The 17,567-nt window shown below is 33.9% G+C and overlaps 1 protein-coding gene across 1 annotated transcript; it reads right to left on the reverse strand.

The window, feature by feature from the left end:
* Nucleotides 1-1,171: 1,171 nt before the first annotated feature.
* On the reverse strand, nucleotides 1,172-15,974 carry polr2c (RNA polymerase II subunit C). The gene is made up of 9 exons (XM_039763809.1): nucleotides 15,805-15,974; nucleotides 15,581-15,630; nucleotides 13,670-13,738; nucleotides 11,345-11,397; nucleotides 10,866-10,994; nucleotides 9,997-10,048; nucleotides 7,517-7,685; nucleotides 2,485-2,559; nucleotides 1,172-2,131 (listed from the first exon to the last, which is right to left on the reverse strand). The coding sequence occupies exons 1-9, from the start codon at nucleotides 15,888-15,890 to the stop codon at nucleotides 1,987-1,989; spliced, it is 828 nt and encodes a 275-aa protein (XP_039619743.1). The 5' UTR covers nucleotides 15,891-15,974; the 3' UTR covers nucleotides 1,172-1,986.
* Between the last annotated feature and the right edge of the window lie 1,593 nt (nucleotides 15,975-17,567).

Below are 17,567 nucleotides of genomic sequence, written 5' to 3' on the forward strand. Positions count from 1 at the left end.
TTGCCTCTCAGTTCCCCATGTGAACCCTCCACCGGTTGGTATGTGCTTCTTTGACAACACGTGTTTGGTTTAGGATAGAAATTGCATTTTGCACAAAGACCACACAAATCCTGAGTCATCTAAGGTCCAGTCCTCTGGTGGTTTCGGAATTGGAAGACTGTCGTCATGTGGCATGGGTCTCATTGCTGAAGGCAGATTAGGATATTCAATTGACTTCTTGTTTTTGACAGAGAAACCAGATATATTAGTCAAACAGAAGTAACAGTCTGTCACATGGTCTTTCTGTTCTCGCCATATCATCAGAACAGCAAACAGCATTGTCTTTCGAGTGCCTCTGAGCCAGGCTCTCAGACTGACAGCACATGTCGCACAGCAAATGTGAGGCGCCCATTCCTTGTCTTGATCACCAATTTTGCAGCCGAAATACAGATGATAAGCTTTCTTCACAAGACCAGTCATCCAGCGTCTCTGAGGCGCAAGTGTATATTCGCCACAGATATAGCAGAATGTATCACGGCTGTTACGACATTGACGAGACATATCACCTGACACCAAAACGTCTATAGCATGAAGCTTACTTACTGTTATATTGCTACAGATACTAAACTGATACTATACATACACACCGACTATCTATATAAACCAAATGAGCAGGATTGGTGTATACAAGCCACTTTTACAGTATGCTGAGACAGCATCAAGCTCGTTCAGACCAGCGCAGGATGTCAACTTCCACAGAACAGCTTCCAACCTGGCCTGATTCCATGCCTGGACATGCCCAGGCTGCACAAACCGTTGTTAAGTCACTTACAGGAGCGAAAATATTTGGATACAAATATAAGAAAAAATCATGACAAAACCAAAATGGTACGTGATGGATAAATTTTGATGTGATATTCGTGATCAACAACCAAAAATCTTTAAGAAATACCCAACAGTGTTCAAGAAGCAAAAACTTTGTTGCACAGTGTTACCTGTTGCAATAGAGATTTTGAGTCTTCAAATTTATGATTAAATGTTCAGAGAGTAAAGGTTCTGCTGTTATCCTATATTGACAATTAATTATTAAACATGCCATTGATTTTATATTCCATGTTTGACTGAAGAAAAATTTGTAAAGGCTTTTAAAAATGTTTAAGCACAAACTGTATCAAAAACGCTCTGTCACACAGTAAATAAACTATGTTTAATACTGTAATTTTAACTATATCTGCATTACTTTCTTACATTACAAAAGACAATGTAACAAAAAATATGAGGTGTGTACAACCCCCACAGCCCTACCTGCCTAAATGTGTAATAGCTGTACATAATTTGAAATGTTTTTGGCAGATCACTATAAAAAAAACTGTTTAAACATAAAATTACTTCTAAAATGTACACATTTCTTTCAGTTCATTCTACAAAATGCACACATGAATGTAGAAGTTTAGTAGTTCAAAACAAAATAAAAAAAAAAGTCTGAGAATTTAAAGAAAAAGTGATGAGATACAAATAACATTATGTTTATTATTTAAAACATACTTCAGATCTCTATTCCCCAACCTCCTTGCCTTAAATGTAAAAGTTCAACTTTTTAAATTACTAATCCATGTTAAAATGAATTGCCAAGCAAAAATTATATTTCACATAATTCATAATTTTAATATACTTCTCAGAGCCATACCAAGGATGGTTTTTCTTTCTTAAAGTAATTACAAAAACAAAATATTGCTTAAAAACACCTATAACAGATGTAGTAGGAAAACAAGACTCAGAGCTGCACTGCTCTGAATAGATGATTGACTGCAAATATACCTTTGATGGTCCTTTAGTATATGCAGTTGTTTTGTGACAGATTATGTCCAAATAAGAAAATACAGCACACTGTCTCAAATAAACTGCAGTGAGTTCAGTAAGAAAGCCACCTACAGCTTCAAGGTTGTCAACTTTGTATTTGCCTACACAGAATATAACCCTGGTAACAGTGCAAAAGTCTGGATCAATTTAATTAATGGTTAGGACGTCACTCTGGATCTCATGACTAAGCTGGGTCTGCAGGTCACTAAGCTTTTTCTTCAGGACAGCTAAAGCAGACAATACAATAGTCTCTGGACGTAGTGAGCCACAGGACTCCACATTGTAGTAAAACCTTGAAAACAGATACAGTGGGAAAAAAATTAGCAGAAAATTATAGCTTTGACAAAGGCAGCTGTTAATGTAAAAACAAAAAATCATAGCAGCAGCACAGTATAACAGCAAGTGTGTAAAACGTAGGGTGACTTGCAGGAGACTTTGCATGTTCTTCCTATGATCTGTTAAATTTTCCCCTGGAAGTCTGTTTTAATCTTGAAAAGACCCTAAGGTGTCAAGAGTACATGAAAAAAAATGTACAGTACAAATTATGGTACCATTCCTTCTTCTCTATTGGTAAAGGAAACATCTTCCTGCAAGTCTTACTAGAAAGACAGTATAAATAACGGACAGATGAAAGATAAAACTCACCGCTCAGGTTTTCCATTTGGGTCATAGGGGGCCTGTACCTCATCCTCATCAATCTCTGAATACTCACTTTTTGGCCTAAACATAAGAAATTAATTATGTTTAAAATGTGGAGAAATTGAGCTATTTTTTAAGATGATAGTGCACTTTTGTGCAATAGCTCTGCAAACTCACACACAATTATGCAGTTCCATTACTATTGCTGTTGTTAATCTTACTTGACTTACTGACAAGGTAATGCATTTCTTATCACCATTAGATGCTGTTACACACTAAAACATAATACTCATCCCTCAGACTACCTGATATAAATGTGTTTTATCATTAGCCTCTTTCAACTTTCCAACTCTAGAGATCTGTGTACTTCTGTGAAAAGGATATGGAATTTTACAAGTTAATCTGCTTCACACCAATAAAAAGAACAATATTCGAACAGATATGTAAATGTAAGGGAGGTACATATGGTAGGTATTATTGTCTTGTTCTGCCCTATTTTTCCAACATGCTTTCTCTTTGGGTGTTTTGCATCAAACTAGCACTGTTTTGGAGCACCACTTGTTTTTACACAATGAACAAATAGCCACTTTCTCATATTGTCAGGTGAAATACTCCCACAAAAAGGAGAATTTTGTGTGACATTTAAGGGAACCTACTTCCATCCTGCCTAAAGAAGGGGCCTGAGTTGCCTTGAAAGCTTGCATATTGTAATCTTTTTAGTTAGCCAATAAAATGTGTCATTTTGCTCGACTTCTCATTACATCCATAATGGCCAACATGGTATAACACCCTTGAATAATGCACATAATATAGCAAGGCTGTGGGAATAACTGTTCATCTGGACTTTCTCCTCACTTCCAAAATGCACTGGTGCAGAAATATCAACAAAACATGATCTATTTTTAACAATGGATCAATGAAAACAATGACCCATATAAACATCCCATACTATTACACTGCAATCAAAAACAAGCAGTGTTGAAACCTGTCAAGATGAATATATTAACTCATATAATGGTCTTTCTACTAGCATAATACCAGAAGAACTGGGAGTCATCACTTCAGGCAATGTTGGAGGTCAGTGGAATGGTGAGGATGCAAGGAGTAGAGTTGGCGAAGGTTGATACGTTTAAATACTTGGGATCAACAGTACAAATTAATAGGGATTGTGGAAGAGAGGTGAAAAAGAGAGTGCAGGCAGGGTGGAATGGGTGGAGAAGAGTGTAAGGAGTGATTTGTGACAGATATCAGCAAGAGTGAAAGGGAAGGTCTACAGGACAGTAGTGAGACCAGCTATGTTATATGGGTTGGAGACGGTGGCACTGACCAGAAAGCAGGAGACAGAGCTGGAGGTAGCAGAGTTAAAGATGTTAAGATTTGCACTGGGTGTGATGAGGATGGAAAGGATTAGAAATGAGTACATTAGAGGGTCAGCTCAAGTTGGACAGTTGGGAGACAAAGTCAGAGAGGAGACATTGAGTTGGTTTGGAAATGTGCAGAGGAGGGATGCTGAGTATATTGGGAGAAGGATATTAACGATGGAGCTGCCAGGGAAGAGGAAGGCCTAAGAGAAGGTTTATTGATGTGAGAGAGGACATGCAGGTGATGGGTGTAACAGAACAAGATGCAGAGGACAGAAAGATACGGAAGAAGATGATCCGCTGTGGCAACCCCTAACGGGAGCAGCCTAAAGAAGAAGAATAACAACAATAAGATAAATAATGTCAAATGCTTTTAAATATAAAATGAACAATGGAAAAAAAACATTAAAAGAGAGATTAATGGGAAAAAGAACATCAAATTTTCTCCCACAACATACTGACTTGATAACACTATATGAAACATGTTAATAAAATAACCTATTAAGTATGTCTGTTTAGTGAAGAGCAATGCTACCCACTGTGCCACGTTGAATGTTACATGTAATACAGTCACTTGGTTTTATGGAGCAGTTTTTGTGCTGAGGTGTTAGTGATGCTAGGGGTGGTGGTTTACCTAAGCTCTTTGAAGAGCATGGAATAAATATGTTTTTATAGTTCTCATTTTAAAACCACAAGAGAGTACAAGAAAAGGCAGTGTTTTGTCAGCAGCAGTAGAGTGAATGAAGTAGAAGGAAGCTGCATTTTAATCCATTTAAGTAGCAAATACAATGTAGGACAAACCAATTTATTTCTTTACAGGATCTGGTGATTGGTGATCTTCTGCAGCTTACATGACATTTATAACATTTTTGCTTGACTTCATAATAAATGGTTTTATATGGACAGTAATAATTTCATTAAGAGTGTGTTAATGATGTAATTATATGCTTATTGTATTTAGTGTATGGGGGAGACGGACTTCAATAAAGGGTTAATGAATTTTCATAAAATAATTTTTAATGTGCGTAATTATTCATTCATACATTTACTTGTTTAAATTTACATACACAAATACATGGCACTGGAATCTACTGAAGCCACTAGAAATTTCAATTATGCAACTATATGTTTGGCTACTCCAAGTTGAACTCCATTTGTAGTGCATGTTCTTATTGTTATTGCACTATATTTCCCTATACAACACATTTGTTCTTTGCCATCTAACAGCAAGTTTTTTATTTTATTGGGGGTGGATTTATGGGAATACTTCAGGGACTTCACATTCCATGCTGAAACACTTTTAATAAATCTAAGTTAACTAAAGTTATAGCTCTTGCATTTTAAAAACTGTGTTATTCGCATTTTTAAAATTGTATCATATCAAACTATGATTTTGAGATGAAACCAGTTAGTTGTACCGTCCTGGCACATTCCTGAATCATACTCCTGGCTCATACTTGTTCAAAGTCAATTCAATGTTTAATTTTGGTCATTATCCCATTAAATTGTACAAATGAACTGACAGTACCTGCACAAAAAGCAATTTCTGCACACATGTATAAATCACATGGAAGGGCACCTAATAAAGTAGACACCAAGTTATATCTTTGTAGTGTACATTATAATATAGCTTGGCACTTTAATTACACATCTTATATAGTCTCTTTTCAATTTTAAGATTTCCAATCATTTGAGGGTTCTAGAAGAGTAAAGTTACAGTAAAACCATTCATGTACATTTAAATCTCATCTAGATAGATAGATAGATAGATAGATAGATAGATAGATAGATAGATAGATAGATAGATAGATAGATACTTTATTAATCCCAAGGGGAAATTCACAAACTAAATTGTTAATTTCTAACTAATTGGCTTGGTAAAATTCATTGTAATGCAGCTTATTAGAAAGCACACTATAATACAATAAAGACTATTATATTGATTAAATGTATTTATACCTAAAGCTAAACTCACTCACTCACATTGTAATACTAGCAGTATTAATTTCATAAGACACTGGGCCACAGTTATGGTGCTGTCAGTTAATTGGCTGTACAGAAGTACTGTGTAACTAAGTGCATTTCTGTATACAATATTTGTAGTTTTCTTTCTTTCTTTTTTTTTTTAAATACCAAGGGTTAATATTATGGCAGTGTGGTGTAGTGGTTAGGGCTTTCAACCTTGGGACTACAAATCCTCAGATTGTGGATTCAAATCCTGCTACTAACAGTATACGACCATGAGCAGGTTGGTTCACTTGCATGTGATCCAATTGTAAAAACAAAAGAAATATAACTAGTCAAATAATTATAAGTAATAATATTACTAGGTCACTGGTTAATCTTGAACATGCTGTACACAATTGTCCATTAGTAATTTTACTTTTGTTAATGATCATTGTAAAACCTAACTTACAGGAAAGTATATTCTTTTGAATTGAAATGGGAAATTAGTAGGAATAATGTGACATCTGAGTTTATTTTACCATTATTGAATGTTTATGTGCGGTGGACTGGCGCCCTGCCCGGGGTTTGTTTCCTACATTGTGCCCTGTGTTGGCTGGGATTGGCTCCAGCAGACCCCCGTAACCCTGTAGTTAGGATATAGTGGGTTGGATAATGGATGTTTATGATTTTTATTTGTTTGCAAAATTCAATCAAGTACTAAGTGCTTGTACCCTAAAGTGTTACACTGATGTATTACTGTGAAAAGGAAGGAGCTCAGTGCAATAGCTTTGAGCATTGCAATGCAACTTCTGTGGCTTCCCCATTATAAATATAAGCACCACAATCTAAGACCGATACTGGAATTTTGTACAATTTGAGTTCCCCGATTGAAGAGCTGGCGTTTAGGGTGGGAGGGTTGAGGAGCAGAAGGGAGTCACTTCCAGTTGTAGTTTTCAGTGTCTTGACCAGGGGGGCTAGTGGTCAATAGACAGGGACAGATAACCAAGTTGAGAGCTAGTACAACTCTAACAATGCTGGCAGTGGACAGCAAAAAATGTCACTTGCTAACTATTGAGCCTTGCTGAACTTTTTCTTTCTAATTCACAATGTTATCACATTTCATTTTTCCTGTTAAGGGCACCCCCTGTCTTCAGTCGTTCAGTATTGGTTGGTGGTGCTATTTGTGTGGCCAGTCAATTGCTTCTTATTATGTAAAGCACTTTGAGCTACTGTTTGTATGAAAATGTGCTATATAAATAAATGTTGTTGTTGTTGTTCTGCTCCGTCCTTTATTCGCATAAATCCCCTGTTAGTGGAGCACAGAGCATTTACATTAGCATACTAACAATAAATATAAAAAATAATCTATAAAAACACGTTGGCTATTTTTTAGTTTTTCTGTGGGTTTGATTTACCTCCAAATATTAATATCGAAATGTCCTTTCTTAACAGTATTTAGTGCCCCAGATGTACAATTTGGCCAAATTTCAGCATTTAAATAAATAGGAAACAGTGCTTTTCTAGGCGAGACAGTGAGGCGACTTATTTTTATATAACTTGTTCACATATTTATTCTTTTGTCAGATAAAATAGCTTAAATATACAGAAAAACTATTTTGCCTTTACAATCTAAGAACTTATGAAGACATGTAATATAGATGCCAGTTCCAACTTGAGATATATATTTTAAAAAAAAAAAAAGGATTTGAGATATATATCATTGAACATACCATTCTTCTGGACGTGGGTAGACTGTGTGTCTGAGGGCATTATCAGGATCATACTCAAATGAGACTCCTGCAGTTGGATTCCATTTCGCATGTTCTTTGCCAAATCCCTTCTTAGCATAAGCTCTTAGTCTTAGTTCTTGGCCTTTTCGCAGTTTTACTATCAGAATGTCTTAGAAAGGAAGAACAGCAGAATCAAAGCAAGAAAACTATATTTGCATATAGATACACAACTATCAAATAAATCACTCATTAAAGGTTGCAATATTACTGGTTAAATATTTCATAGACAGGCTCAAAATATGTATAAGTTTAATTTAATTGATAATTCAAAGAACAAAAATGAAGTTGATCTTTACCATCCAAGACAAATGAAAACAAGCTATTGACAAGGTACACCTATTATACTACAAAATAACAAACATTTTATACTCAACTACGTAGATTGAGGTGGAGATGGATTGTCTGCAAGTTTAATACAACTGATAATTATATGAACACAAATGTAGTTGAACTTTATCATCGAAAACAAGCTACTGACAACAAACAACTCCTATACTACAAAATAACTTAAACACTGTACTCAGCCAGATAGATTTAGGTGGAGATGGATGGTTTATACTTGGCCATGGTATAATTTTTCTTTTTGTGCAGTTTAAATCTCATAATATCATTCATAATTAAAATACTGTAATTGTTTACAATTGTTATGTGCTTAATATAAAATTAATACATATATTAAAAATATAAATCTGTTTTAACTGATCTGTAACCCTTTAATGGAAAATGAGGATTAAGAAAATGAATAGGTGGAGTTGTGGCATTTTAAAAACCCCTTTAGCTATGCAAATTAAAACTGAGGGAAATACAATGGTAAGCAATGCTATCTACAGCACTTGGGTTCACTTCCTGTAAACTGTCTTTCAGTTTACATATCCCCTCCTTTTTATACATTGTTCTGTCAAGGTAGTCTGATGTTCTTCCACTTCAATTTCATAACCTTATAATCATACATGACATTTAAAGGTTAACTGAACACACCCCATGAAATTAACAGACAAGACTGAATTCATTCATTTTGTACCATTCACCCTGTATTACTTCCATTATATAACATGGCCGTTACATCAGCAGCAGAGGCTCTGCTCTTCTGCAAACAAATTTTACATTGAGAAGTGCTCTTTTTTTGCTTCAGTTTTCCTGGCCTAGTATACCAAATGACAAGAGTGCATAGAAAGCACAGGGAAATGCATAAAGAAGTTATATTTTCTTATATTTAATCTCTGTACCTTGTTGATATTTTGTGGTATTTAAACCGTAAGATATCATGGCAATGTGTTTCTTCTTTTTTTTTTTATTATTTTTATTAATTTTATTGCAATCCATACAAATCAATCACGTTTTTACAAAAAGAAAAACTGAGTTAAGGACAAATCGATCCCCACCCCTGAGAGAGAGAGCAAGGCAAACAGCGTGAAATTTATGGCTTGTAAACATACCTAAATTAATAAATTCTCTGTGCTTTATGAGCTTATTTTAAAATATTACTGATTAGATCCTGCCATGTTTTGAAAAAAGTCTGTACGGATCCTCTAACTGAGTATTTGTTTTTTTCCAATTTCAAATAGTATAACACATCAGTTTCCCACTGACTTAAAAGAGGAGAGTTTGGGTTCTTCCAGTTTATCAGAATAAGCCTGCGTGCCAAAAGTGTAGTGAATGCAATCACAATTTGTCTTTCTCCACTTTAAACCCATCTGAAAGAACCCCAAACACAGCTGTTAATGGGTTAGGAGGGTTTGTGAAAGGTAATTAAAAAATTTTGTCCAGAATAATGTTAATTTGGTGCAGGCCCAGAACATGTGACCCAGTGAGGCTGGGACTAGGTTGCAGTGTTTACAGGTTGGATCATGCCTTGGAAACATTTTGGAGAGTTTTAGACGAGACAGATGTGCTCGATATATAATTTATGGCAATGTGTTTCTTTTTGCATAATTATTAAAAAATGACACCATCCAAATAAACTTTCCAGGCCACCTATCCATTTTTAACTTGAAGACAGAACTGAAAAAGGCTGAATTTTTATAATTTTAACATAGCCTACTTACTGCATCTCATAAAGCCAGCTTCATTATTTCTACCTTAAAGGATATTCCCATTGTCTCTTCAGAACAACAGTGTACATACCTGTTATGTCGAATGGTGTTTTTTCTATAGAAAATCAGGATGAATTTAATTTCTCTGCTTTCTATCATATGGTGCCTAAGAATTTCACAGCAATCGATAATCTATTCAACATATAGATGTGAGGTTATGACTTGAATAATTACTGAAGAACAAAATCTGGAGATTTTTTTACTTTAAAAAATGTTCTGTTCTTTCTCATCTTTCTGCACTTACAGTTAATAAGCTTATGTGTGTCAGCACTGTATTTAATTGAAACTGTAGATTAGCAAGGAAACAGCTTAAGCAGCAACTCTTACCATCCTGTTCTACATAATCATTGGGATCATTATCCCTGCTCCTGGATGTTACCTAGGAAAATCAAAATTTTTGATTATAAATTACAAAAAATGTAAAGAAAAAAAAACGTTCAAGGTTTTCAAATCAAATTTAAGTGCTTTTATGTTTAGGCATCATGAATTTGTAATAATGAAACACAATTTCTATACATTAAGCAAATATACTGTATATGTACTAAACATTCTTCTTGAAAGGAACTAGAGTTAACCATTTTATTTTTACATTAATACATGTAACCCTGTTGACATTATATTCTTCTTTTTAACATACTTGCTGACTGCTTGGATTGAAATGTCACACTACTAATAATCTGAAATTAATTACTTAAACGTAAGATTTTATTGTACCATGCAAAAAATGATATCTGTCAAAAAAGAATGCACTCATAAGTAATACTAAGCAGAAACCTATTTTGGTATTTTGGGTAAGTGCATCTGGTTTCAGAAAATTATTCTGGAAATCTAAGAGCTGTACTGCACAAAATATTACTGAACAAAATGAAGAATACAAACAAACAAAAACCTGCTAGACTAAACTAGGAAAATAGTATGAATACATCAGTGAGGTCTCTGTTTTTGCTCAACTTTAATGAAAGTAATCGGTCTAAAAACTCTTGGATAGAACCTAAAGTTTTGCAAAAGCTGCGATTTCCTTTAAACATTTTTATAATCACCAAAATCAAAATTTCTCTTAGTTGATTTCAAAATAAAAATTGTTATGCCTGCATAGAAAGACACCTATAGATTTATGGGGTCATAATTGTCACATGTACGTCATTACTTATCTGTGTTTATATTTCAGTAGTAGAACGTGGTAAGAAATTGCTTACTGGAATCACTCTAGGGTTATTAGAAAGGAGGTCACGTGATGTAACATGACGAGTTTGATCTTCTGTACACCGAACATCCAAAGTGAGTTCTACAGCACATTCTTGGCAAAACTCATCACATGTGCAGTCCTTAAAACAAAAAACATACCACACAAAGGAATCTCTTATGTAATCAGACTAAAGGCCTTAATAAGCTCATAAATTAAACAGAAAAATACAAACTTCATATAAAATGTTAAGTGAACAAGTACAAGTAATTTCTGTTTAATTTGAATGTTAATAAACTTAAGCGTTGACTCTTTAAAATGCTTAACTTAACAGTGTTACACTTAAAAGATAAACTGGGCATTTTTCCATGTTATTTTTAATAATCACAGTATACTTTAATTTGTTACTGAAAATTGTGTTCTAACATGAAGATATACCAAACGTATTCTTTAATGATATAAAAGCAGTAAGAAAAAAAAAACTTGGCTTACTCTAGAATACTGCATCTTGTCCACAATATCATCACTGGTTAAAGGAATAAGTCCTACAACAAAAAAGAATGAATTTTAATGGCTTTATTTATATTAGAAAGAACAAATGTGCAAATAAACATTATACTGCATTATAAAATTAATATTCTCCTATTTTACAGTATCTAAAAGTACAGTTGTGGGATTATGTTTCATGAAAACATTAAGTATAACCCACCAATAACTGTTTCTTTCAAGACGATTATTGTGTAGTTTTACACCACAGGACAATAGTGATTCATAAAGAAATAGAACATAAATCACACACTCTGTGCTAATGCATTCTGAACTAATAAGAAAGAGGTAAGCAAGTGAACAAAATAACAGATGTGGCCTCTTTCAAAAACAAATATCTTACATATGTTACGTATATCATTTACTGGGAAAAACACTATCTGTAGATACACCATATATATTAAATAGAAAAAATATATATTACTGTAACCTAAAAACTCTAAACACACTTCTTATCCTCAGATGTATCTAGGAAATGAACTTAAATATGGCACACAGGTAAACATGATATACTAACAAAAAGACAAGATGTAGTAAATGGGGGGAAAAAAATCACTGCAGTATACTGTAATGTTTTATGTATTTAGGCAGTCATTCTCCAGATCATTCTTGTGATCTCATGCTTAATACTGCAGATGAACAAGCTGTTTACACCATAACAAAACATGGTTTTCCTCATTTATAATAAAGGTGTAAAGATCAGATTAACTGGCAAATTTGTGATCACATGATAAGGACATATGTGCGTAAGCGAGTATGCCTTGCAATAAGCCTGATCTGGGACTAGTTGCTGTCTTGTGCCTAGTGCTGCTAGGATAGCTTCCAGCAACTTTCAATTTAGATTAGTAGGTCAGAGTATAGGTGGAAGTATGTTCCTTGTAACACCATACAGGGCAATAAAGCTTTAAAAAAGTTGAAAAAAACATCAAAAATGTATTATAAGTAAAGCAGGTAAAATTAATCAAATATAGCAATAGCAGGTGTAAGTGTTTCTTATAGAAATATTCTTGAATTCCAATATTTCTGACATGTGGCACAACTTAATTCTAGAGGACAGAACTTGCATGAAGGTGCTGCTGCAAGGTTGAAATAAAATGAATAAGGGGAAGTATATTTTGTTAATTTTAATGGGCTTATAATAAACCACAGTTTTATTAAGTGGTCCTTGTTGAAAGTACCCTACCACTTTTGCTCACTTACAGTGAACAAAGACATTTGGACAAGAGATTGTTAATTAGTGAACCTTAATTACATTTCTCTGTATTCTTCGCTATACAAGCTATAAAAAAACATAAAAGATTTGGTTTAAAAGAACTGCAACTAACACTTGTGTGTGTGTGTACTGCATCCACCTAAGTTCTAATTTTTAACTGCAATACTAACAGAACTGCACAACTGAAAATACAGTTATAGTAAGCAAGGAAAACATGACTTTCAGAGTAAGGCAGTTATAATCAGTAATTGTGGTAACATGTTGCTTGTTGACTAGCTTATACAAGAAGTAATTTTACTGTTCTCTGTAAATGTGACAATTATGACCCTATAAACTAGTACAGTATGTCTTTTCATTATGTAAATTCACTTTAACTGGTATGGAGTAATTAGAAACCACTGCCTTTCCAGGCAACCAGTACATATATATATATATATTTTTTTTGTACTGTAAGCTGTCTTTTGTATTACTTATGATTTGTCAAGCTGTTGGAGGAGTGTTCAAATTGATTTCTGGTCACTTAATTTCACTTTCCACTGTTGCGTTTTTTACTTTAATGTATATAACAAGCCTAAGAATTATTTTCTTTTTAGGGTAGATTAAGGACGAGTCCACTCCATTTCAAAAATAAAATCAACTCAGAAGTACTCAAAGTATTTTTACAAAAAGGAATAGTGAAACACACCTACCCAATACTTTCTTTTACTGGGTGAAACACATTTCCCAGACTTACCAAATATTTGAGATGTTTTGTTTTTCTATCTGACATATGAATATGTTGTTACATACATTCCTCAAAAATAAATCAATGAATAAGTTAAGAGTATAAACAGTTTCATATGTGAATAAAAAAGGGAATTTTAAGACTAACACATACACACTACTGCGGTGGACTGCCGCCCTGCCCGGGGTTTGTTTCCTGCCTTGCATCCTGTGTTGGCTGGGATTGGCTCCAGCAGACCCCCGTGACCCTCTAGTTAGGATATAGCGGGTTGGATAATGGATGGATGGACATACACGCTATTGAAACATTTTTGTAGATTATGGTGTGTGCTTACCAACTCTGTGAGCAATAAATTCATCATGAAGAACTGATGAGTTTGCATCAATCTGGACCCAATCAATTGCTGAAATGAAAAAGCAACATCTGAGATTTTGTTTTCAGATGACAAGGACACAAGTGATGTTCTCTTTTGTTCTTATTAAGAATTATATATAAATAAAACATTGTTGCAGTATTAACATTATCACAGTAATCATGTACATTCCATTTACTAAAAGGTTAAAATAAAATTTATCTATAAAATGATCCATTATAAAGTTGAACTCGCTAGGCTTCCTAAACATACAATTCTGTTTATATTTTTGTTCATTTGGAACTTGGATGTAAATATTATATTGGAATGTTTAAATTTCTAGGATACTAATTATATATAGGGACTTATCCAAGCAGACTTACAACTGCAATCAAAGCAAAATGTGTGTCCATAAAATATTGGGTAAAGTTGTGCAAACTTCAGCATACCGGGCACTAGATGTTTTTAGCCTGAATGATCATTTTTCTTAATGTGATCTTAAATATTACTAGTCACAAGATCTTAATAATGATGTCAAACGGTGCAACAATCAGTCTTTAGCTTTACATCAGCAAAAGATATGTTTCAATAAAGGTGTGCAGATTTCTGTAACCTACAGTGTATGTGTGTATTAAAGTACGGTATATACCTACATACACATATTAAAAGATGGATACTGTTTTAGTCTTACAGATTCTGAAAAAAAAGTTACTCAAAGTTACTTAAGCAACTCAATAGGTTGTATTGCGTTAGTATTAGCTGTATAGTGTCTTGCTTAAAAAGCTTTATGTACATATTACATCCGTCTTCATAAAAGCCATTTTTCAAATAATGGTATTGTCACTTTAAAATGAAAAAGTACCAAAACATGAGGTTAAATGTAGCTCAAATGTTTTTTCTTCTACAAGATTATTAAAAGTGCAACTCTGAATCCACTCTTTCAAATGTATTTACAGCATGTACACTCTTTATATTTAAAAGGTTTTAACTTTTACCATTATATCCAGGCATTCATATACAGAAATGCAAAATATGCAATCGACAGTAACATGTTTAGAAAGGTTAAGATGTAAAAATGAAGCTAGATATACTTGTGCATACATAAGGCTTTCAGCTGAATGGTTGCTCACAGAATGAAAAAGAAAAATAACAGATTTCTTTCTACATTAATGAATTGCTGCTAGCTCCCTCAAGAGTACATTTAATACTGTTGTTTTTGCTTTCATTGTAAAACATATCATACAGTACAATATACTAAAAATCCTTCAGTATGTGACGTATTTAGTATTTTATGAAAACTTGTATACTTGGGGGAAATGAGTAGCATGGAGAAAGAAGATGAATATATGAATGCCATTGGCATGAAAAACTTTACATATTTAACGTTGTCTTCGTTTACATCAACAGTCAAAATTCTGGACAAGATTATAAATCTGATTTGCTAGTTTAGCTACTAAAACATTCTGGTTTTAAAATATTTTGTTCATTTTACTATATTATGTGAGCTAGTGAACAACATAAAAGTTGCCTTCATGCCTGTCCATCATAAAACAGACTTAAGACTAAACTAAATAATATTTACCTTTTCTTGTTTCATAATCCATCTTTGTTTCCTGATAAAATACTTTATTAAAGTGTTTGAAAAGCAGCACTTAAACGTTTCTCTTTAATAACATGGGCATAATTCTTATCCATTAGTTTTTCTAGGTACTGTACTATCACAAGATGGATTGGCTACAATATAAAAATTTGCAAAAAGACTGGCAATTGGTGCCATGATTGATTAAAACAATAACCCACACTTTTTCAGCCCTTCAAGGATTACGAGCAACAGAATAAAAAAAGGATGAATAAATCAATTAAAATACAAAGCAGTATCTTCAAGATGCTTACCTATCGTTGGCACTTCAGACATAAAGACTCTGCGTATGGAGTTGGCCACCCTGAAACAATAAAATCAGTTAATGTTCAATATCGTGTATCATGCGAACATTTTAAATTATTAGAGATGAAGAGGACTTGGTGACAAGACCACCTGCACAAGCCGATAACGTTCAGCTTCGCCGAGCATATATTTTTATCAGAACCGCACTAATGAGTTTCATAATCCAACTTACGCCAAATCAGTATTCTCGATCACAAACTTCACATTCTCATCTGTCAATTCCGTAATTTTTACCGTTGGCTGGTTAGCATACGGCATGATAAAACTCTTAACAATGAAGTAAACCGGGCAGAACTCGCGGGTCAAGTTATTTTTCTTTATTTTCGTTTATTGAAAATACTAATTTTGTGCTTGCCTGTTATTACTGCCATCTACCGACGGGAGGCTGAATATGTCATTATCTGTTCAGAACAACAGAAAACGAACGGCCAATTGTGAGAAAAGAAATAAAAGTTTGGAACTGTCCCTCTGCAGCCGCATTCTCTTAGGTAAATTCACACATCTCTCACTTTTACGTTCTACCAAAGGTAAATTAATTCATATATCTGAAAACTGTAATGAGTGTACTTTATAAGGTTTAGGTAGGATGATTTTCGAAATCCAAAACTGGGACACTGGAGTATCAGTATTCTATGTTTGCGTGTTAACTCGTGCCCACGCATAATCTCCATCCTCATTTGTTTAATGCTTGCTCTGTCTCCTCATCATCAGACAGAGATCAGTGCAGGGAAAAAAACACATTTTCAAAAGTAGGAAAATATGCATCAAAATAAAATCACTAGACATTTTTGAAACTACATTTTTATATTTCACTAGCTGAAATACCCAGCGTCGCCCTGGAGGAAAAATAGTTGTTTTTTTTTAATTGTTTGAGAAAAATATAATTAGAAAAACCCACAACTTTAAAAATTAAAATAAATTAATAAACAATGAAGCTTCATTAATGTGCGTGTCTTGCAGTCGTGTATGTATGTTATCATCCAGTTGACGCTCAAAACTGGCCAACTCTATTTAATTTCGAAAGCAACAGGACGCGGTTGTGCTCAAACTTAAAGAATGCTAGCAGTCACCTCCAGTTCGCCCTCTGGTGGTCATTCCGAGTATCAACTGGATGATAACATATGCATACAAGACCAACAGAGTCACGCTGCAGACTGCGGGTGGGTTAGGACTGATTTCACCCTACAGTATTTTTAGTTGACCAATGAGAAACATGTGTGCCAAGTTTCAAGAATATCGCTCCAGCCGTTCGGAAGTGATGCTGGAACATAAATACATACATACACACATTGACTTTTATATATATAGATTCGTGTTCCTTTAAATATCTGAGGGCATTTAATACATTTCATTCATGGACAAACTCAGTACATTTAATAAAATATACCATTGCTTTTTGGAGATCACACGGCCAAAACATATTACATTCAAGAACAAACATGGTGCATTTCATTTGGCATAAACAACAACAACATTTATTTATATAGCACATTTTCATACAAACAGTAGCTCAAAGTGCTTTACATATTAAAGAATAGAAAAATGAAAGACACAATTATAAAACAAAATAAATCAACATTAATTAACATCAGATAATAGTAAGGTTCAATGGCCAGAGGGGACAGAAAAAACAAAAAAACTCCAGACGGCTGGAGAAAAAATAAATAAAATCTGTAAACCTTAACTATTGCTTTTTGGACAAGTCCAGTGCATTTTATTTTATTTTTAAAGGTCTGTATTTAACATTAATGCGCTATTATATGCATTAAGTTATATTTTTCTGTAAACATTTGTTAGCCTAATTTACTGACATGGTGTGCTAGAATATTTGCCTGAAGAATGAATGCTCCTCAGTAGCATTTTGTGGATGGGAAGTGAACAGGTGGTCATCAATGTCTGATTTTCCTCGACACATGACAAAAAAAAAGTGCTTTT

This window comes from Polypterus senegalus, chromosome 9 (genome assembly GCF_016835505.1).
Source record: "Polypterus senegalus isolate Bchr_013 chromosome 9, ASM1683550v1, whole genome shotgun sequence".
Lineage (NCBI taxonomy): Eukaryota > Metazoa > Chordata > Cladistia > Polypteriformes > Polypteridae > Polypterus > Polypterus senegalus.

Bases quoted from the DNA above. Each gene is read 5' to 3' on its own strand.
- polr2c (XM_039763809.1), bottom strand. From the start codon at position 15,890: ATGCCGTATGCTAACCAGCCAACGGTAAAAATTACGGAATTGACAGAT. The intron at 13,739-15,580 runs GTAAGCATCTTG...TTTTCATTTCAG, and splicing joins GTCTGAAGTGCCAACGATAG to CAATTGATTGGGTCCAGATT. The intron at 11,398-13,669 runs GTAAGCACACAC...TTTTTGTTGTAG, and splicing joins ATTTATTGCTCACAGAGTTG to GACTTATTCCTTTAACCAGT.